General features: G+C 32.7%; 1 protein-coding gene and 1 long non-coding RNA gene across 3 annotated transcripts; both read left to right on the top strand.

The window, feature by feature from the left end:
- Nucleotides 1-603: 603 nt before the first annotated feature.
- On the top strand, nucleotides 604-6,039 carry LOC134709244 (uncharacterized). 2 transcript variants are annotated; one of them, XR_010105932.1, is made up of 3 exons: nucleotides 604-715; nucleotides 2,803-3,212; nucleotides 5,977-6,039. It is a non-coding gene; the product is annotated as an uncharacterized LOC134709244 (long non-coding RNA). The 2 variants fall into 2 exon arrangements; XR_010105933.1 differs by having other exon boundaries at nucleotides 5,968-6,038.
- Nucleotides 6,040-6,127: 88 nt separating this feature from the next.
- On the top strand, nucleotides 6,128-15,756 carry LOC134710173 (uncharacterized). Its single transcript, XM_063570392.1, has 3 exons — nucleotides 6,128-6,197; nucleotides 9,506-9,800; nucleotides 12,862-15,756. Exons 2-3 carry the CDS (start codon nucleotides 9,533-9,535, stop codon nucleotides 15,054-15,056), a joined length of 2,463 nt encoding a protein of 820 aa, XP_063426462.1. The 5' UTR covers nucleotides 6,128-6,197; nucleotides 9,506-9,532; the 3' UTR covers nucleotides 15,057-15,756.
- Nucleotides 15,757-23,616: the final 7,860 nt, after the last annotated feature.

Genomic DNA, 23,616 nt, shown 5'->3' with positions numbered 1-23,616 from the left:
AATTCAAATTATCCAATTCACATTAGAAATATGCTTTTGTTACTACTAACTAAAAGTTAACGTTGTTTGGGAATTGGACAGTAAAGCGAATTTGATACGCATTGCAATTTCGGATTCGAATTGGCGTTAGGACGTAATCCATTTTGAATGCGAATTAAACTAATTCGAATTAGTTGATGCAAATCAAATTCGAATTACATGTGAACTCAGTATTAAATTGCATTTACATGAATATTTGAATAAATTTGCTTTTCAAATTGCACTGTTATTCCATAAAAAAAATTAACAAAATATTCAATTCTTTATTAACATGCCTCTTTGTACATGTTGTCAAGTTGTTCATAATTTACTTTTACTTGAATATACTTCAAATAATACATGTAAATGATTTGTAGTACTCAGGTATTTACATCTTTAATGATACACCTGAGATCTCCTTCCCCCTGTACTTTCTAAATTACAGGAATATTTATCATGTCTTTGATGTAATTTAATCATGAAAAAAGGTTGATGCTGAAACAACCTGATAATCGGTAAAACAAAAATCCCTTTATCACAACACCGTTCAACATTACTCTAACAATATTTTTACATTTTTTGGCAGGCACCTGAATATGTGACATGGTTAAACTTTGACAAAGATGCAAAGGCAAGACTTTAAGATGCTGTTTCTGGTGGTTACCATGGTTTCAACAATGTATTAGTTTGTGATTAGGTAAGTTTCAGAGTAACCAACATTGGTGGCATTATCAGCATTGGCATATCTCATTTTCATTTAAATTATTTGGCCCAGACCCTAACATGCCTAGGTCATGGTCTGTTGACTTCGAGCATTTAACTTACATACTTAGGTTGCATGTTAAAATTGGTGATTAGGTCAGTTAAAACTATTGAAGGGGAACCACCAATGCTAAGTCAAAATATATGTACATGTAATCATCATCCCTTTGGTTATATCTGACTCTGCTCAGTCCATCCAATTCTTGTTTCATAACTTTGACATGTGAGCAGACATTATAAGAATGAGAAGAAGTTGTTAATGACACCTGGCCAGGTGTCATATCCTTTTAAAAAAAGTTAGAAGGTATACATGGTATGATTCCACTGAGAAAACTTTCCACCGTAACGTAGAAGCTAGTATCTATACATGTAGGTCACCATACAGTCTTCAACAATGAGCAAAACATTTCATATTTTGTTTATAATCTTAAGATCTACTAAATATAATTATAGGAGTTATTGTCTATTAACATGATTAAAAGAAAATTTTCATGAACTTTAAAGTTGTTTTTATTCGACCGCAAAAATGGTTGTATATTGGTATCATGTCGTCATCGTAGCCCAAAGAAATTTGGTTTTCGCACAATAATTTTGATATCAATAAATAGAAATCTATGAAATTTAAACACAAGTTGTATGACCACAATAGGAAGATTGGGATTAAATTTGTTGTTATGGTTTGGACAGTTTAGGAATTAAGGGCCAAAAAGGGACCCAAATAAGCATTTTATTTAGTTTCCAGACAATAACTTGTGGAATAGTGTATGGATCTCTCAATTATAACACAAGTTTCCATACCACAAAGGGATGGTAAAAATTGGCTTTAAGGGGTTATGGCTGAAACAGTTTAGGAATTATAGGGGCAAAAAGGGGATAAACAATGGTGTCCTCACTGTCCAGGTGAATGGACAATTACTAAACATAATTTAAAAGAAGTGAAATTTGATTTTAGCCGTGATAATGAATGTCATTTTCTATTTTAAGACTTTTATGATGTATTTAAATGGATTATTATTGCAAACTCCATTGGAAATTTGAATTGAGAATATGACCATATCTTAAGGGAAAGATTGTTTTTTGGGAAAAAAGGTGGGGGACAATTTGTTCTCAAGATTTCAGAAATTAAAAAGAAAATTTCTTCTATTAATATTTTTTTTTGCAGAAAAAAAACAGCAAAGTGTTTTGCTTAAAAGCAAAAAAATGATTATCAATTCAAATCACATAACCAATTCATGTTCTTTAAATGCAGTTATTCTGTGTCCGAAACATATTATGTGTCAAATACTTAATAACAATCTAAATTCAGACCTGTATCAAGTATGAATACTGTGTCCATTTTTGCCCCAACTGTTCAGGGTTGGACCTCTGTTGTCATATCCAGCTGTGCTTGGCGAAGCAATTTATTAGATATGACCATGTATCTACTTTTTAATAAACAAAATGCACATACACATGATGAAGGAGATTTAAAAAATCAGTACAAATATTATACTGGTCAACAAGCATCCAATTGACCTGTTCAGACTTTTTGTTTCATTTTACCGTATAAACCGATAAATAAGCCGCAGGTAACATATACCAGATATCATAGTATTTTCTTCATAACACTCAAGATTTAAGCAAACTTGAATGTCATGTATTAGTGTCACATAGCAAATAACAATGATTTAGAAATTGTAGTAAAGATCTTTTGCTTAATAGAATTCTGTTTAAAATTAGCAAAGGAACAAAGGAGACTAATATTGCATCTCTTTCTGTAGAGGAAGAAAACTATGCATGCTTTATAATGTTAGAATGAGTAAAATATAACTGAACAATCAATTGTTATTCATACTGCCCTGAAAATAATAATTTTCATGAACTTGAAGTCTTTTATTGGGATTTGAAAAATTACTTACTTTGTTATACATGTTATATATGCAAAATACATTAAAATATCAGTATATACAGGAATTATACCAGAAAGCATCCAATTGACCAGTTCATGCAGACATTAAAATTAATGTATAACTTATTTTTCAGTAAATACATGGTAAATAAACCAGATTTCCAAGTGGTTTTCTTCATCAGAGGGGCAACAACCAAGATTAAATCCAACTTGAATGTCATCAATTATTGTCATATAGTGAATAACTATGATTTGACAATTAGAATAAATATATTTGCTTGAGAGAATTCTGTCTAAAATTAGTAAAGGAATAAAGAAGTCTTAACTATGGCATCTCTTTCTGTAGAAGAAGAAAACTATGTTCGAATGAGTTTGTTATTAACTGGAATTTCTCCTCGTGCAGCAAGAACTTTCTTTGATAGTGAATTTGCTCCAGCATGTTTAGAAGCGACATTAAAAAAGGAGTATAACAAATTGCTTGACTTAAAAAAGAAGCATAGAATCAACCAATCACAGTGGAACCTTCTGTGTCCTAGATTTCCCGGTGAGTACAGAAATTTTTATTTCATAATACAATGTTTCCCTTTCCTAGATTCCCAAAAAGTATACACAAAACTGTGCTTTACATGATGTTTATATATATTGTTCATAGCCAAACCTTCTGTTCCAAAATATTTGTTATTGCAGATAATTTAAATATCCTTTTTCTAGTATCAGTTTTTATATCATGTATATACGCCCAATTTCAATACACATTTTGGTATACCGTTGTCTTTCCATGTCAGTCTGTACATGTATGTCCTTCCTTTCATCCGTCCCTTCTTACATCCCGAAATTGGTTTGAGTACTCTAACTTTAGTAAGCCTGAACCAAATGTTATGAAATTTATACAAAATGCTTATTACCACAACAAAATAGCTCAAGTTTTATTTGAGCTGGCATCCCTTTTATAGTTCTAGATGTATGCCCCTTTACCCTCTCTAACCTTTATAGTTTGCCTCAACCAAATGCTATTAAAATTATGCACAAAGCTTAGAACAACAAAATACAAATCAGATTGAATTTTGGTGGCATCACTCTTACTATTTATTTAGAGTTATTGCTGAATTTTGGGTATCTGTTCTCTAACTTTAGTTTGTCTCAACAAAATGACAGACAATTTAGACACAATGCTTATAAGTTATAAACACAAAGCATGTTTAAATTTTGGTGGTGTCACTTTTACATTTCTAGAGTTAACGTTATGTTTAAGTTGACGAAAAGATATATGAGTAAACTAAATAGAAGTTTTTTTGAAAAAGTTTTATTCTGGAGTGATGAATTTTACATCCCAAATAGGGCAAAATTTTACGAAATCGTACAGATTTCAACCAAATAAACACATCTATGGAAACAAAGCGTGCAGGCCTAGGGGTTGACAAACTAAATATTGTAAGATATGTAAAATGCTCTCTATATGTTTCCTATCCGATGCAAGAAAGTAATGGTAATTATTCAATTTTCATTTTGTCTATAAAAATCAAAATGAGTGCTATTAATATGCATGTGACGTCATGAACAAAGTCAAGTATGTAAAATTTCAGCAACCAAAAATTTGAAATTGTCATCGTTCAAGCTATGATTTATTTTTGCATTGGTCAATTAAGCCTGATTTTAAATTTTTGCCAGAAATTGGGGCCATTTTAGGACTTTATCCAACATACTCCTTTTGCTGTATCTCTAAGCTTTTTCAAATGAAAGTATGATTAAAATGAAAATATAGTTTTTTATGCCCCGCCATACCCCCCCACCCCACCCCACCACCCCCCTGCTGAATTTCGTTTCTGTTTTCTAACTTACATGTAAGTAAGCCTCAACCAAATCTGATGAAACTTATACACAATGCTTATTACAACAAAATACAGATCAAGTTCGAATTTTGGGAGTGTCACTTTTATTGTTCAAGAATTATGCTCTTTATAAAAGGAAAAAATTGCTGGATTTTCGTTTCTATTCTCATGGTTCTCTAACTTAAGCTTTCCTCAACCAAATTTTTTGAAACTTAAACATAATACTTATTTCTACAAAACTCAGATCAAGTTCAAATTTTGATAGAGTCACTTTTACCATTCTTCGGTTATGTCCCTTTATAACTTTATATGATATGCAAGCAAGGGAATCATCTTTTTTCTGTGGACACATTCCCCATTTGTTTCACAATTGTCTGTAATAACATTATTTATAGCTAGAACCTATAAATCTCCCTCCCCCTCCTCAAGTCACACTAAACTGAATATGATACGAAAAGTGAAACAAAAATTGTGTTAGCTCATCAATTGCAAGCATCATGAAACCATGTTGCCATATTCCATAATAAGCAATAAAATTTCTATGATAAAAAAAAAAATGGCAAAGAATCCAAAAGAAATAGTAGCAGCTTTGTTCATATTTTTGTTCCTGGCTTTTACAGAGGGTAAACATGTTTGTGAGCATGGTCAGCCCCAGTTACCCGCCTCTGACTAGTGGCATAACATTGTACTTTTTAGCTCACCTAGCCGGAAAGGGCCAAGTGAGCTTTTCACATCACTTGGCTTCCGTCGTTGTCGTCGTTAACTTTTACAGAAATCTTCTCCTCTGAAACTACTGGGCCAAATTTAAATAAATTTGTCCACAGTCATCATCGGGTTATGTAGTTTTAAAAATGTGTCTGGTGACCAACCAACCAAGATGGCCGTTAGGGCTAAAAATAGAACATAGGGGTAAAATGTAGATTTTTGCTTGTATCTCTGAAACCAAAGGCATTTAGAGCAAATCTGACACGGGATAAATAGTTTATCAGGTCAATATCTATCTATCAGCCCTGAAATTTTCAGATGAATCGGACAACCTGTTGTTGGGTTGCTGCCCCTGAATTTTGTAAATTTTTACACAACATTTTCCTCTGTAACTACTGGGCTAAGTGCATTATAAATAGGGATAATTGTAAACAGCAAGAATTTCAGTAAAGCAAGGTCTACAAACACATCAACATCATGGAAACAAAATTTTGTGATAAATCCATCTGTGTCCTTTGTTCAATATGCACATAGACCAAGGTGAGCGGCACAGGCTCTTTAGAGCCTCTAGTTTTTCAAAACTGCTAAATTTATGTTTCTTTTGAATCACTTATTTACAACTGTAATCAATGACCATGATGAACTCACTATACAATTTTTAGGTAAGAATATTTACAAGTATTGATTTGGCTAAAAATGTATTAATAAACAAACTTGCTATTTGCTTTTACTTTTATAATCTTTATTATATAATGTATTTTCTAGATGTTCCAGATTCTAAAACATTTGACGTAACTTTGATGATACTGTTACTGAGGAATTTGACTCCGATCACCCTTTCTCTTTGTGGATTTGACCATTTACCTTCTGCAATAGAAACCACACCAGCTGCAGACTTAGCAAGGATCAAACACTACAGGAATCATCTTGCTCATCTGGATGATGGCAAACTAGACACAGGGTTTTTTAATACTGCATGGAATGATATAACTTGTGTAAGTATCTATATCAAGGTTCATTTGACTAATTGTAGGTCACCTGTCAGTAGATATTTGAAACCAAATTACAAGAAACCAAATAGAACTACTGTAATTTGCCTTAAACACACTTATGAAATTTATTTTATAGAAAATATATGATTTTGATTTTTGTGGCGCCTGCCAGTGACACTCATATCAAAATATTTATAAAGCTAAACAAGTACAAAGTTGAAGAGCATTGAGGATCCAAAATTCCAAAAAGTTGTGCCAATTACGGCTAAGGTAATTTATGTCTGGGATAAGAAAATAACAAATATGTAACACATAAAAACAAACGACTACCACTGAATTACAGGCTTCTGACTTGGGACAGGCACATACATAGATAATGTGGTGGGGTTTAACATGTTAGCGGGTTCCCCACCCTCGACCAAACCTGGGACAGTGGTATCACAGTACAACATAAGAACGAACTATAAAAACCTTGATAAGTCAATGTGACAAAAAAACATTTGACTCATCTGATATCAATATGAAGATGTGGTATGATTGGAAATGAGACAACTCTCCACTAGAGACCAAATGACACATAAATTAACAGCTATGAGTCACCGTTCAGTCTTCAACAATGAACAAATCCCCTACCAAATATTCAGCTATAAAAGATCTCAAAATCACAAATGTAAAACAATTCAAAAGAAAAACAAATATGTGTCACAGCAACAAATGACAACCACTGAATAACAGGGTCCTGACTTGGGACAGGCACATACATACAGAAAGTGGTGGGGTTAAATGTTATGTTAGCCAGATCCCAACCCTCTCTATAACCCTAGACAGTTTTGATTTTTAGCTCACCTGACCTGAAAGGTCAAGTGAGCTTTTCTCATCACTTGGCGTCCGGCGTCTGGCATCCGTAAACTTCTTCTCCTGAAACAACTTAGCCAAAATTAACCAAACTTGGCCACAATCATCATTGGGGTATCTAGTTTACAAAAATATGTCCACTGACCTGGCCAACCAACCAAGATGGTCGCCATGGCTAAAAATAGAACATAGGGGTAAAATGCAGTTTTTGGCTTATAACTCAAAACCTGTTTATCAGGTCGAGATCTATCGGCCCTGAAATTTTCATATGAATCGGACATTCCGTTGTTAGGTTGCTGCCCCTGAATTGGTAATTTTAAGGAAATTTTGCAGTTTTTGAATATTATAATAAATAGATATAAACAGTAAACAGCAATAATGTTCAGCAAAGTAAGATCTACAAATAAGTCAACATGAACAAAATTGTCAGTTGACCCCTTTAGGAGTTATTGCTCTTTATAGTCAATTTTAAACCATTTTTCTAAAATTTATGTATTCTTTTAAAAACTCGTCTTCTCTGAAACTACCTGGCCAAATTTGACCAAACTTAGCCACAATCATCAATGGGGTATTTAGATTAAAAATTTGTGGCTTGACCTTGCCAACCGACCAAGATGGCCGCCATGGCTAAAAATAGAACATAGAAGTAAAATGTAGATTTTAGCTTATAGCTCTGAAACCAAAGCATTAAGAGCAAATCTGAGGAGGCTAAATTGTTTATCATGTCAAGATCTATCTGCTCTAAAATTTTCAGACAAACAGACAAACCGTTGTTGGGTTACTAAAATTGTCAGTTGACCTCTTTAGGAGTTATTGCCCTTTTTAGTCAGTTTTTAACCATTTTTCTAAAATTTATGTATTCTTTTAAAAAATCTTCTTTTCTGAATTTACCAGGCCAAATTTAAGCAAACTTAGCCACAATCATCAATGGGGTATCTAGTTTAAAAAATGTGTGACTTGACCTTGCCAACCTACCAAGATGGCCGCCATGGCTAAAAATAGAACATAGGGGTAAAATGTTGATTTAAGCTTATAGCTCTGAAACCAAAGCATTAAGAGCAAATCTGAGGAGGCTAAATTGTTTATCATGTCAAGATCTATCTGCTCTAAAATTTTCAGACAAACAGACAAACCGTTGTTGGGTTGTTGCCCCAGAATTAGTAATTTTAAGGAAATTTTGCAGTTTTTGGTTATTATCTTGAATATTATTATAGATAGAGATAAACTGCAAACAGCAATAATGTTCAGCAAAGTAAGATCAACAAATAAGCCAACATTACTAAAATTGTCAGTTGACCTCTTTAGGAGTTATTGCCCTTTTTAGTCAGTTTTTAACCATTTTTCTAAAATTTATGTATTCTTTTAAAAAATCTTCTTTTCTGAATTTACCAGGCCAAATTTAAGCAAACTTAGCCACAATCATCAATGGGGTATCTAGTTTAAAAAATGTGTGACTTGACCTTGCCAACCTACCAAGATGGCCGCCATGGCTAAAAATAAAACATAGTGGTAAAATGTAGATTTTGGCTTATAGCTCTGAAACCAAAGCATTAAGAGCAAATCTGACAGAGCTAAATTGTTAAGCAGGTCAAGATCTATCTGCTCTGAAATTTTAGACAAACAGACAAACCGTTGTTGGGTTGCTGCCCCAGAATTAGTAATTTTAAGGAAATTTTGCAGTTTTTGGTTATTATCTTGAATATTATTATAGATAGAGATAAACTGTAAAAAAGCAATAATGTTCAGCAACTTCAAATAAGTCAAACATTACCAAAATTGTCAATTGACCCCTTTAGGAGTTATTGCCCTTAATATTCATTTTTTAACAATTTTCATAAAGTTTTGTAAATTTTTAGTAAATATTTTCCACTGTAATTACTGGGCCAAGTTCATTATAGATAGAGATAATTGTAGCAACAAGAATGTTCAGTAAAGGTAGATATACAAACACATCACGATCACCAAAACACAATTTTGTCTTGAATTTATCTGTCTCTATTGTTTAATATGCACATAGACCAAGGTGAGCGACACAGGCTCTTGAGAGCCTCTAGTTATAATGGTGGTGTCACTTTCAATTTTTTGCTGGATTACTCACTTTTCATTCTAATTGATCTTGAGTTGTGCGTATTTTAAAAGAACTGGAAAACAATCTTTTGTCAGCACTTTTACTGTTGTATGCACTGAATAAACATTTCATTTCCATGCTCAAAAGTTTAAATGAGATATTATAATATGACATTGACCTCATTTTCACCATGTACTTTTAATCAATAGACACTAAGTCTCTATCATTTACCTTTTGCATTTATGTTTAAGATATGCCATTTATTACTGGTTTGTTATTGTTTCGGAGTAATGCAAGAATTATTCAGACCCATTTTTGAACCTACAAGTTTTCATAATAAGTTTTATTGTAGTCATTTACAGTAACAATATCATCCTTTATTTTGCAGGCTGTTGATAGATTGGGTGGGCAGCAAATGAAGCAGGAGTGTAATCATCTGAAAACCAAACCATTAGATCAAACCAATCAAGAAATAATAATGGACATAAAACATTCCAATAATGAAATCCGGGAACTAAAAGATTCATTTAAAAGTTTGATAATATCTCATGAATTACTGCAAAAACACCATGCTGAAGTGAAGAAATCCCATGAGATATTACAGGATGACCATAGGAAAGTAACACAAGAAATGGAAACAATAAAAACTTCACTGAAGGATACTGTACCATGGAATATAAGAGGTAAACAGTTTGAAGGGACTTGGCAACATATTTTGTGGGACTTTTGGTTGGTAAGAGGTAGAAACCTTTGGATTTTTAAATTCATCATGATGTCAAATCATGCAATTTAGTTTATATTGCGTCAGTTTTTTGAGACTTTATACCTTTAAGCTATGGATTTTTTTGGAAAAAAAAGTTTGTTTCCAGTTTTTGGAGAATTTTTTTTTGTTTTTTTCACCCTCAGCTGCCACTATATATGTAGTGCTAAAATTAAAAGAAAAAATTGTTTACGACTCTTTTGCCAAAAAGTAGATTGTTTTTCGCCAGACACAGAAACAAAAGTTTGTCTGGGAAAAAACCAAAGCCCCCCCCCCCCCTCTTCCGAAAATCAAATGGTTGCTGCCTTATGTTTACATAATTTTCACCCTCTGGTTGTTCAGTTAAATTTTCAGATATATATAAAAATAATGAGATGTGATATGCTTGATAATGATACATATATCTTTAAGAGCCCAAAGATGTGACTGTCATGACTGTAAGTAACTATATGTCACTATAGGGCCTCCAGCAATAAGCGCAACATACACACAGTAAGCTTTATACAAGGCCCTGACTCTTCAAAATTGGAATGATTCATACATACACGAAATCTAGATACCTGTTGTATGCAAAACAATTAACAAAAAATAAATATGTCAGACAAACTTTCAACTTAGTAAAGATCCCCTAAACATGGAGATATTTTTGAGCAAGTGTTATGTCGCAACCTAACCTTCAACAGTTTTGTAATATTACAAAGTAAGCACAAACTGTAAACAAATATGTGAAAATGAATTGATTCATTGTATTGGTATTATCCACAAATATAAATGGCAGAAGACACAGTATTACTAATCTGAGAGTAGTCAAAATTTATGAAAGCCCTCTCAAAGACCTTAAAATGATGCTTCCTAGACATATTACACAGTCGAAGCTAATAATAGTTATTGACTGGATATATGACCATACAGGATTTTAATTGGATAGTAATAAAATTGAGAATGGAAATGGGGAATGTCTCAAAAAGACGACATTGACCATAGAACACAAAACAGCAGAAGGTCACCAATAGGTCTTCAATGCAGCGAGAAACTCCCTCACCTGGAGCGTCCTTCAGCTGGTCCCTTAACAAATATTTATACTAGTCTACATACAAGACTAACAAAGGCCAGAGGGTCCTGACTTGGGACAGGCGCAAAAATGCATATTAATACATGTTTTAATGTATTGATAACAAAACAAATGAAGTACTGAATGATACAATATTCAAATATCTTAATCGTGTCAGATAATCAACAGCCTTTCAGAAAAAGTTGATTCAAACGGCTAACAAAAACACAAAAGACACAATGTACAGATCTGAGAGTACTTGCAGTTACTTAATACTAGTTCAAAACCAATAACATCTTATACTTATACAAAACAAATGTTTCTAAGACAAATGAATCAATCAGTATTCTACCAAAAACCTTACAAGGCATCCATGTCCTTTAGATAGCCTTCTCATTACCTTGACCTCAGTTCATGGATCAGTAATCCACATAAGCTTTGTTGATAAGCTCTGATACTTAGACACAAAAAAATGAACCAGTCAATATTGATTGTGTATGTAATAAAAATATAGTAATACAACAACGATATTTGATTTTGAATCAATAAGAAATATGTAAGTTGATTGGTATTGATTTTGGGGTTTATGCCCTAGCTGTGTTGGAAATTAGGGACAAAAAGGGTGAAGAAAGCATTCATCTTGTTTCAGAGCAGTTACTTGAGTATAACTTATTTATTAAAATCTATAAAAATGTACCACAATGTTCAATCCCAAAATGGACGTGTGGGATTGATTGTTGTGGTTATTGTCCTAACCGTCTAGGAATTATGCTTACGGGTACCTATTTCAATGTGATATTATTCAAAGTCTTGAATTTTTGGTGTTTTTCAATATGCCGAATCTAGCTGTATTTAGATTGTTGCTGTGGTCCCATTTTTAAAATTGGGCAAATTTGAGGTCGAATGGGTTAAAAATTAAACTTTGCTGGTTTTGATAAAAAATTGTGTTTAGATTTTTATCTTGTCTGTGAAGAAAATCAAGAATATCAGCATAGGTATTGTTTTTCTTGAAACGACAACAGGGTAAAACGTTGTTAAGTTTTCTGCTAAAGTTGGTTTGATAGGAACCAGTTACAATAAGCAACCATATTTTCTATGAAGTTAACATTAAGATCAGAAAGTCCAAAATTGATTTTACCTAAAATTGAAATCTTGGGGTTTTTTCCTATGCTGAAAAATAAGCATGTATTCATCTTCTTTGATATTGGCCCTGTTTTCAAATTGGTACAATTCGGTGTCTAAAATTTAAAAAAAATAAATGTATGGGAATCTTTGATATGCTGAATTTAATTATTTATATGTTGGATTTTGGGCCCTGTTATCAAATTGTTGCACATTGAGGTCCAAAGGATCCAAGCTGAAACTCTGTTTGATTTCATAAGATATAGATTTTTTGTTTTTTTTGTGATATGATGAATCTAACCATATATTTAGATATTGCCATTATTGGACCATACTAGGTTAATATCCTATTTCAAATACTTTATTTCTTCGACAATATTCATTCTGTGTCAGAAACATATGTATATATATGCTGCATCAAATATACTCACTATCCTAATTCAAAGCTGTATCTAGCTTGAATGTTGTGTCCATATTTGCCCTCAACTTTTCAGGATTCCACATCTGTGGTAGTATCAAGCTGTGTCATGAGAAGCATTTTATTTTAACATATTAAAAATATATTGTCACTGTTCATTCTATGGGAGAATTGATGCATACTAAATGCATATTACAGAAATTCCAAGAAGAAATTTGAAAAAAAATTAAAAAATAATTAACAACAATATATTCCAAGAATAAAAATGAGATTTGTGAGTTTCAACAAAGTGCACCATTGATAATGACAGATATGTTAAACTGTAAGCAAACAAATGACTTATATTGATCATTTATTGTTCAGAGGTGATTGATTAATCTATTTTTATTTCAGCAAAAAATGAACAATTACTCAAAACCTGGAAGGACAGTGATGATAAGATGTTTGTTAACACAAGAGCTGCAGAGCATATTTTCGAATGTATAAAGGAAAACAGCTGTGTAACTATAACAGCTACGTCTGGTGTAGGGAAGACAGCAACACTGAGACATGTAGCTTTAAAAATGGTAGAAGAATATGATGTACTTGTGGTCACAGAGCCAGGTGACATTCTGAGGTTTTACAATCCAAATAAGAAAACATTGTTTGTTGTTGATGATTTATGTGGAAACTTTTCGCTGGACCAGAGTGACATTAAATGTTGGGAACCAATACTAAAGGATATAAGACAAAATCTTGAAAAAAACCAAACAAAAGTTCTTGCAGCATGTCGGTTACAAGTGTACCTAGATGAAAAGTTTGATTCTTTGACAACTTTTAAGTCATGTGTATGTAACATGTTATCTAAAAACATTTGCTTGTCAAAACCGGAAAAAGAATTAATAGCTAAGTTGTATCTCAATGCAAAAGCCTCTGAAATAAGTGACTTTTATGATATTTATGACTGTTTTCCTCTTTTATGTAAATTGTACCATGATAATCCAGAACTTATTATTACAGATTTCTTTCAGAATCCATTTTCAATTTATGAAGCAGAGATTGATCAGTTTCTTAAGAAAGGGCATCACGCTAAATACTGTGCTTTGGCTTTATGTGTCATGTTTAACAACAAATTAAAGGAAGAAATGTTAAAAGAAGAGTTGAATGAACAAACTAGGGCTATTATAGAGAACACTTGTGAGGCATGCAGATTAGACAGGGGGACATCACGACTTGTATTACAAGATGAACTTGACTCACTTACACATACATTCATAAAGAAAGAAAACAATGTATACAAAATTTTACATGATAAGATATTTGACTTTCTTGCTAAGATTTATGGACAAAAAATAATCTATTGCTTAATAAAGAACGCAGACAGTGGTTTGATAAAGGAGAGGTTTTTATTAGAAAGAAAGGACGACATGGATCAGTTTATTACTATTGTACCTCCAGTCTATCATCAGATGTACATACAGAGAATGATTGATGACTGGTCAAATGGAAAATTACAAGATGTATTTAGTAACATCAATATGAAAATACCTCAGTTCAGGCAGAAATTGCTCTGCTATTTGAAAACACTAGATATATCTTACCAAAAACAACTGGCAAATATCTGTGATGAACATAAATCATTATGTAAAAACCGTTATTCGTTTATATTTGATGATGATGATGATGATTATGATGATGATGATGATTATACCTATGCACATACCTATGAAACTTCTTTATTACATTGTTGTTATTTAGGTGATATGTTATTTGTCATGTGGTTGTTAGACAAAGGAGTAGACTGTAATAAATGTGACAAATATAAGGAGTCACCTGTAATAACTGCTTGTCAACATGGTCATACCGAGATAGTAAAAATTTTGTTAGACAGAGGAGCAGACTATAATAAATATGGAAGGTATGGTGAGTCACCTGTAATGAAGGCTTGTGAAAATGGTCATATAGAAATAGTAAAGATGTTGTTAGACAGAGGAGCAGACTATAATAAATGTGATGAAGATGACAGTTCACCTTTAATGGAGGCTAGTCAACATGGTCATACAGATATAGTGAAGATGTTGTTAGACAGAGGAGCAGACTATAATAAATGTGATGAAGATGACAGTTCACCTTTAATGGAGGCTAGTCAACATGGTCATACAGATATAGTTAAGATGTTGTTAGACAGAGGAGCAGAACATAATACATTCGGATGGTATGGTGAGTCACCTGTAATGAAGGCTTGTGAAAATGGTCATATAGAAATAGTAAAGATGTTGTTAGACAGAGGAGCAGACTATAATAAATATGGAAGGTATGGTGAGTCACCTTTAATGAAGGCTTGTGAAAATGGTCATATAGAAATAGTAAAGATGTTGTTAGACAGAGGAGCAGACTATAATAAATGTGATGAAGATGACAGTTCACCTTTAATGGAGGCTAGTCAACATGGTCATACAGATATAGTGAAGATGTTGTTAGACAGAGGAGCAGACTATAATAAATGTGATGAAGATGACAGGTCACCTTTAAAGATGGCTAGTCAATATGGTTATACAGATATAGTTAAGATGTTGTTAGACAGAGGAGCAGAATATAATAAATATTGATTGTATGGTGAGTCACCAGTAATGAATGCTTGTGAAAATGGTCATATAGAAATAGTAAAGATGTTGTTAGACAGAGGAGCAGACTATAATAAATGTAATAAAGGTGGTGATTCACCTGTAATGAAGGCTTGTGTACATGGTCATACAGAAATAGTAAAGATGTTGTTAGACAAAGGAGCAGACTCTAATAAATGTGATGCATATTATCAGTCACCTGTAATGAAGGCATGTGAACATGGTCATACAGAAATAGTGAAGATGTTGTTAGACAGAGGAGCAGACTGTAATAAAAAGATGAACAGGGTCAGGCAGCTTCAAATATTGCCTATAAAAGAGAAAACAAAGCTATAATTGCTATGATTCATCAACTTTCCAGTCAGTAAATAGTTCGAAATTGAAGTTTAATCAGTTATTTTCAAATTTGTTAAAGGCTGTTATGAATGCTTTGTCGATATTTAAACTTGTGTGTGGTATATGTTTATACCTGTCATATTGAAAGTTTGATGTTCTTCCTTTTTCTAGAGTATTTCTTGTTATTGCTTACATTACTAAATGATGTACTAAGGTCAGTGTAGGAATTTGTGTCAGATTTTTTTTTTTTCATACGATAAAATATTTTACCCCATAAAACCAATTTTTCTTTTCATATAAGACTTCATTTGCTCATATTAAAAAGGTCATTAACCAAAATGTAAGCATATTATAGATTTCTTTTCTTTCGATTTGAGGCCAAAATGATACCAATGCAAATATAAGGTAAAAGTCTTAGTCAGCCTTTTCCATCCATTTCCTTATACATGTATTTCGAAAAGGAGCCCCATAACCTATCAATGTTATAGCTTATTTTGTGTCTAAAACTAATGCTCTTCTGACTTGTAGTATCATTTTAAAATTCCGAATTTGTTTTTGATTTCACCTAATTACATCCTTAACCCATTGAAGAAATATGTATTTAAATCCGTTGTAAATACTTATATCGGTCTGTTTTATTCACAAAATACAAATACAATATCAAGACATGTTATAGTCATTGCTTTCATTGTTGAAGTCATATCAACCTAAAAAAAAAATGAAACGTATAGGGTTTTTTTTATAACTAAATGTACACCAACTTTTTCTGAAGAATGTTCTTTAATTTATCCAAATTTAAAACAAATTTACATTTCTAATTTCAAAATTTATGGCCGGATATTTTTGTTGCAAATGGTGCCCTCAATTTGGTGCCTTTAGTGTAATCAGTTGAACTAACACCAGTGAAAGTCATTATAGAGAAATGATAAAATGGGACGAAAGATACCAGATAGACAGTCAAACTCATAAATAAAGGCAACAGTAGTATACTGCTGTTCAAAACTCGTAAATCTATGGACATTTTTGGCACCACACCCAAATTCCATTTAATTTGTCATGTTGTAAGTCTATACCATAGACCTTCTGAAAATAATCGAATTTTGGGTCTAGCTCGTTTATTCTGTTGCCTAGCAACCACTTAAATGGCGGAGTTAAACTCATCAAATATGATTATTATACAGCTTAAATATATCTATATTTGAAATTGAACCTGTTTAGCATGTAGTGAACTTTACACTTGTACACTATTTAAATATTACATAATTAATTGCACATTTTTGCCAATTCACTGTTGTTTCTCCCTAGCAACATATCTGTGCCCATGGCAACCGCGATTTGTTTTCTATTTACAAGATTTAATTTTAAATATATTGAAACAGAAAGGCAATTTAAGATGTAAATTGTAAAAAGAAACAAACTCCAAGGTAAATATTAAGGGGGAAAGCAATATTGAAACACCAACAAACAAAACAAAACACCGGGTATTGCTGATATATACAGTTTGTGCATCTGATGCTGGGTGGGGTCTCACTTATCAGCGACAAGAATAATAATATAAAGACAAGACACATTTAGCGCTTAGAAATCTTAATATTGATTATCTTAAATAAATAGATACAGAAACATGCATTAAAGGGTGTTTTCAAAAGTCAGTGTATTTCCATGACAGTAGTTATATTTCCGGAAGGGGTTGGGGTTGAAGGGGGTACTTCTATTTACACCTTTTTAAGCTTGAATAAGTGAAAAGTTGAGAAAACTATTAGATATATATGATATAACTTTTTTTCCTACGCAATTTATGAAAAGGTATATTTTTTTAAAATGTAAAACTGGGTAAAGTGACAAAACAGCAGCACCCCCTATCAATTAAGTATTGAAGTACATCCCCTCCCAACCCCACCCCCTCTAGACTTATGTAAAGGATCGTTAGGGTTGACTTTTCCAAATTCATCTTATTTTTATTATAAATTTCAGTCGCCCAGACTTATAACCGTATCATTCTATAGAATTACAAAACTGGAACATTCTACTATATCAAATAAATCTGTATTCTTAGATTTTTTCTATATTCATTATGTATATAATATAACAAGCGAAAGCAGATTTACAGATCTAACATTGTTGGGTTGATGTTTAGACGAGTTGTATATACATTATGTACACAGCCATGTATCACCATCATTGATGGCGATCCGATGGATACATCTGTTGTAGGGTTGTCACTGACTCAGACGTACTTATGAATATAATTAATTTCTGTGACTGTATCTTACATTAATTTGTAGGATCCTTTACTATAGATAATTTAGCTGATCTGTAACAATAACATCTTCATGCCTTATATATCATGTACTGTAGTACGCCGCTAGATTAAAACTGACGTGGAAAGGTAAAACATGCCCACCGTTAGCTCTTTTTTGAGAGCCCAGGGGGTCGTGTGGTCTAGCGGGACGGCTGCAGTGCAGGCCGATTTGGTGTCACGATATCACAGTAGCATGGGTTCGAATCCCGGCGAGGGAAGAACCAAAAATTTGCGAAAGCAAATTTACAGATCTAACATTGTTGGGTTGATGTTTAGACGAGTTGTATATATATATATTTTTTGTTTTATTGTAGTTTTTGTCAATGTGACTAGTTTACACAGTTTCGCCTTCACTAATCTTAGCGTCGCATGACAATATTCATTATATATTCGTCAAAATTATTGAAAACAAGAATGTGTCTTTAGTACATGGATGCCCAAATCGCAAGACTAACAATGGCCAGGAAATCCTAGGTTAGGACAGGCCCAAAAAATCAGCAGATTTAAACATGTTATTTTTGCGATCTCAAACCCCCTCTCCCTTTACCTCTAGGCCAATCTAATTGAAATGTTGATCAGAGATCAACATTTCAATTAGATTGCCTCTAGGCAAAGTAGAAAAAAATCAAACACACAATACACACAGTAAAATTTACTTAAAAAAAGTCTGAGTCTGATGTCAGATTTAACTACCTTGACCAAAAACTTAAACCTGAAGCGAGACACAAGGACAATCGGACGAACAGACTGACATAGGCACAGACGACCAGACGCATAGACCAGAAAAGATAATGCCCACAAATGGGGCTTAACAACAAAGCCGAGTCACATTTTAAAATTTACACTTCATTTTTACGCATGATAATAAAACTATTCAAAACATAACCTTTAAAAAGGTAACAGACATTTAGTATGCTTACAGACTTCAGGCTCTTGTTTCTATGCATGGAAAGGTCAATTATCCATATATATATAGGTCGTGTTGTTCTTTATGTATAGGTGAATTTAAATGTATATTTTACTGCATTAAGAATTATCTTAAATTTTGTACAAGTTAAAACCATTTTAAAGCAATATTTTGTACAGGTTATAACATGTACGAGGTACTTTTGTACATGTTATAATTTGTATTTTTGCATTATACAAGTTATAACATGTACAATATTTTTGTACATGTTATAACCTGTACAAAATCGCAACTTGTACACGACATATATATACATTTGCAAATTTACAGATCTTACATTGTTGGATTGATGTTTAGACGAGTTGTATATACATAATGTACACAGCCATGTATCACCATCACTGCTGGTGATCCAATGAATAAATCTGTTACATAGAGTTTTCACAGGCTCAGGCGTACTTATATAATAATACATACATGTTTATACGGATATATGGATAGTCTACCTTATGCCGTTTCCGTTTTTTTACCATCAAATTTTATAGAAATTGTTCTCTATGGACATTACCCACAAAGACACATCCAATTGGAATATAGGTAGTTTCATTTTCGAAATAAATCTCGTGTTTCTCGCATTTATAATTGGCAAACATCATAATAAATGTACAGGTTTTGTTATATTGAAGGTCTATACTTAAAAAAATTGTCCTCAAAGTTGTTATTGACTCCCTTACACATGAAGTCTATTGCTGTCGGATTTTTTAAAGAAATTTAACTAGATAAACTTACGGAAATATAATTAGGAATACACTTTAAATTCATAAACAAAAAAAATACTCTTGAATTACTTTCTATTCATGTGTTTACATTATTACATATATCAAAGGAAAAACTGCCGTCAAACTGATGTAGGTACCTGTACATAACCAATAACACGAGAATTAATTCTATAGAAATTAAGCCTACAGTACATGTTGCGGGTGTAATATACATATTACTTAAAATAAGGCCATTGTATACAAGTTTCACAACAACAAAAATTCGTCGAAATCTTTTTTGAACATGGTATTATATGTAACAAATGCAGTCAACAACAATTTTGTCGCCAAATCACAAACTGAAAAGATACTAGTACTGACATTTTTACCACCGTCTATACACGGGTACATAACTCATCAGAAAAATAAAACGACATAACAGAACAAATCAATTACACTACAAATCGTGATTGTAGGTAAAAAATCAAGAAGCTGTTGCATCTGTATCACAACGAAGAGCCGATTTGTTAAAATTACAGAAAAGGCAATACAACATGAAGTAGTAACACAGGGTGATATATGACCAACTGATGTAAGATGTTCTCCGGTTAAAATATATACATGTACATGTATTTTCTTGTCTTATCTTATAGACGATATAACCTTAAAAGACCAATACAAATACCAAATACAGATATGTATATTCAGAATGAGAAAATCACGATTTGAATTGGTTCGATATCATTTGGCTCATTGACAAGTTACATGGTATGGCACCTTGCATAAAGACGTTACGCACAGTATTGGTGCTACGTTTGTAACGTATCGACGGAACTTTGAGAGAACGGTATTGAAGCCTGTGTTAACGTTTGCATCTAAATCTTAGCATCCCGCTTTTTGTTTTCTTCTTCTTTTTTCCTTTCTTTCTTTATTTAATCTTATTCTTTCAGTGGTGGTTAAATTTGTTTTGGCCTACAAGAACGTAGTTTATGCATAAAAAAATAAAATAACAAAATAAACGTTACGTTGAAAATCACAGAAAAAAAGAATTGCACGGTAACAAATCAGACTAGACATTTCGATTTTCTTATTATTTTTTTGTCTTTTATTATTTATTCAAAATTTCTTTAATATGAGAAAGACTTTTAAAAACACATTACGAAAACAATACATAAATTAAAGAATAAGATACACAATTGATTTATATTTACGTTCGAATGTACAACATCTTTACGAAAACGTACATAATTTGCGCATTTAGCACACGGTAACAAAATGGACTAGACAAGCAAAAAGTTAAAATTCGATTAGAAAATTCCACTTCCAAACCATATTTTTATACTATTTGTAAACGTTTTTAAATGCACATTAAGAATATATGGGTTTTTTTCGTTTACATATTATTGCATTCTAAAAAATTTCTTACCGTAGAAACCATTGTAATTTTTTTCCCCTATTTCATATGTCTTGTTACATCCTCTTTTGAACATTTCAATGCATCTTCTAACTCGCATATTTGAAAAAAATGCCCTAAACGTTGGGTGCGACGTCGTAGCGAATAGACCACTTTCGAGTTCATCCGTTACCGACAAAAACTCGTCAATTATACACGCCTTTATGACGTCATTTACCAGATAGAGGGGCTCGCCTGTATCCCTGCACTATTTACGTCCATCAAGCGTCTAAGTGATCGTCTTTGTGCAGGATAAACTAGAAATAATGGTTGCTCTGTAGGTACTTACTGACATTTCCCTAATGACAGCAGTGTTGATTGTCAATTTTGAGAATTCAATTTGCCGAATAATTCGTACACTATAGAATTATAGTTTTCCAACCACTCGCTCAACATTGGAAGGAAGTGACGACGCCCCTAAACGCACACATGACGATGATAAAGGCGCGTATAATTGACGAGTTTTTTCCGGTGACGGATGAACTCGAAAGTGCCAAAATTTCGCATAGCATTTCCCGCTAATTTGCGTGCAAAAATAAGATTTTCTGATTCAAATTACTAAAAAACTCGATTTCCATGTTACAAGTTACGCTCATATTTTTTGACGTTTTTTTTCCTTTAGTGTTACGCGGAACTAGTAGGGTTCACCAATACTGTGCGTACCGTCTATAAGCATGTTAATAATAAAATAAAATCAATATTAAAAAATCAATAGTCATGGCCTTCTTTTTGTAGGAATACCTGTTCAAGGTATGAAAATAGATGATGTGACGTATTTTTATGTACTATAATTAGCATCTATCGGGCTATTTAAAACATGATTTACCTATCTTATCTAATGAAACAAATTGCCGGCAGATTGTCCCTACCTCTTTTCGGTATTTTTGCCTATTTTCCCCAATTATGACGTCATTTGCACCTATCATTGTGACGTCATTGAACCTTTTTAAGTTAAATAAAAATATTTTTTTTAAATCATTTTCTCATATTCTTATAATTTATGGAGAAAAATCTGCTCTGTTAAAATTTTTATTATCTTGTAAATCTGGGGCCATTTTAAGCCATTAAAGCCCCTACTCCTTTGGGGTAAAAAACTAAAACTGAGGAAAACGCACTAAATTTAAGAGGAGAACCACGACACAACATTAAAATGTAACACAAAGAGAAACGGACGAAGCATTAGACAAAGTCCGATGAGAATAACAAATATAACATCAAAACCAAATACATGAATTTGGGATAGAAAAGTACCGTGACACGTCTTATAGTAATGTGAATTCACACTCAAATATAAGAGAAAACAAACAACACAACGTTAAAATGTTACACACATAGAAACTAGCTATGATCTCACAATCATAAATCGTAAATAAACTGACAACGCCATGGCTTAAAATTAAAAAGACAAACAGACAAACAATAGTACATATGATACAACATAGACAATTTAAGAATGAGCAACACGAACCCCACCAAAATATAGGGGTGATCTCAGGTGATCCAGAAGGGTAAGCAGATCCTGCTCCACATGTGGCACCCCTAACATGACATGACATGACAGTCATTATAAGGTCAACGGCAATAAGAACATAAGAATCATTTCAAGGTCTGCAGTGATAATATGAGTCATTTTAAGGTTTACAATAGCCAGCCATGAGAGTCACTTTAAGGTGCACAGGAGTAAAAACATGAGTCAGTATTTGGTTAACAGTTCTGAGAACATGAAAGTTACTATAAAGTCTACAGTAGACCGAAGAGTCGAGTATTTCTTCGACAGAATGGATAACGTATGAGAGTCATTTCTATAAGTACAATGGGAGATTATGAGGGTCATTACAAAGTCTATAGTACTTAGAAGATGATAGTAATAATAAGGTCTGCCGCAGTGAGAGCATGATAGTCATTATGACGTCTTCATTAAGCAGAACATGAGAATCATCTGAAGGTCTATAGTGATTACGGCATGAGGGATTATAAGTTCTACAGAACTAGGAACATCATTCAATAATTTAATTTTGGATGTAACGCGTCTTCTGATTGGCTGACGTTGTTTTGTTTATTAGCCCATAGACAAAATTTAGTCATGTTTTTTCATTGTTTTCTTCGGTTTAAAATGAAATTTGGAATTAAATTATAGAAATGACTGTAATATTTTTTCTGTCTATTCGAAATAACATTAAAAAAATGTGGTGCACACTGTTAGATAATTGCGTTATTCAGTGTGCATCACATTTTTAAAGTTATTTCGAATAGACAGAAAAAATGATACAGTCATTTCTTAATTATTAGGTAAAAGTGAGGGAAACATAAAGAATAATTATAAGGTCTACAAAAGTGCAAAAAAATAAGTTTTTATAAGGTCTAGGGAGAACGTGACGGGCCAATATCAGTTCTACAGTACTAAGATCATGAGAGTCATTATAAGATCTTCAATAATGAGAACATAAGAGTAATTATTATGTCAAAAATAGTGAGATAATACAGGTTTACAGTATTTAAAACATGACAGTCATTATAGGGCAAACAATATGAAGAACATGGCAGTCATTATAATACAGTAAGCAAAACATAAGAGTTTTTGTTACAGAAAGGATAACATATGAGAGTCATCTTCAGGTGTACATCAGTGATAACATGAGTCATTAATTGTTCTACAGTTCTGGGAAGATGTGTTATTATAATGTCTACAGTAGGCAGAACATGAGAGTTTGTAGTTTCTCTAAAGAATGGATAAAAGAGGGACGAAAGATACCAGAGGGACATTCAAACTCAAATGTAGAAAATAAACA

This window comes from Mytilus trossulus, chromosome 3 (assembly GCF_036588685.1).
Source record: "Mytilus trossulus isolate FHL-02 chromosome 3, PNRI_Mtr1.1.1.hap1, whole genome shotgun sequence".
Taxonomy (NCBI): Eukaryota; Metazoa; Mollusca; class Bivalvia; order Mytilida; family Mytilidae; genus Mytilus; species Mytilus trossulus.
Note: the sequence above shows the minus strand (reverse complement) of the source record. Positions and strands in the feature narration are given on the sequence as shown.

What these genes read in the sequence shown, in the direction of transcription:
- LOC134710173 (XM_063570392.1), top strand. Translation starts at nt 9,533, where the DNA reads ATGAAGCAGGAGTGTAATCATCTGAAAACCAAACCATTAGATCAAACC. An exon ending in TGTACCATGGAATATAAGAG is followed by an intron (nt 9,801 to 12,861) that starts GTAAACAGTTTG and finishes TTTTTATTTCAG; the next exon opens with CAAAAAATGAACAATTACTC.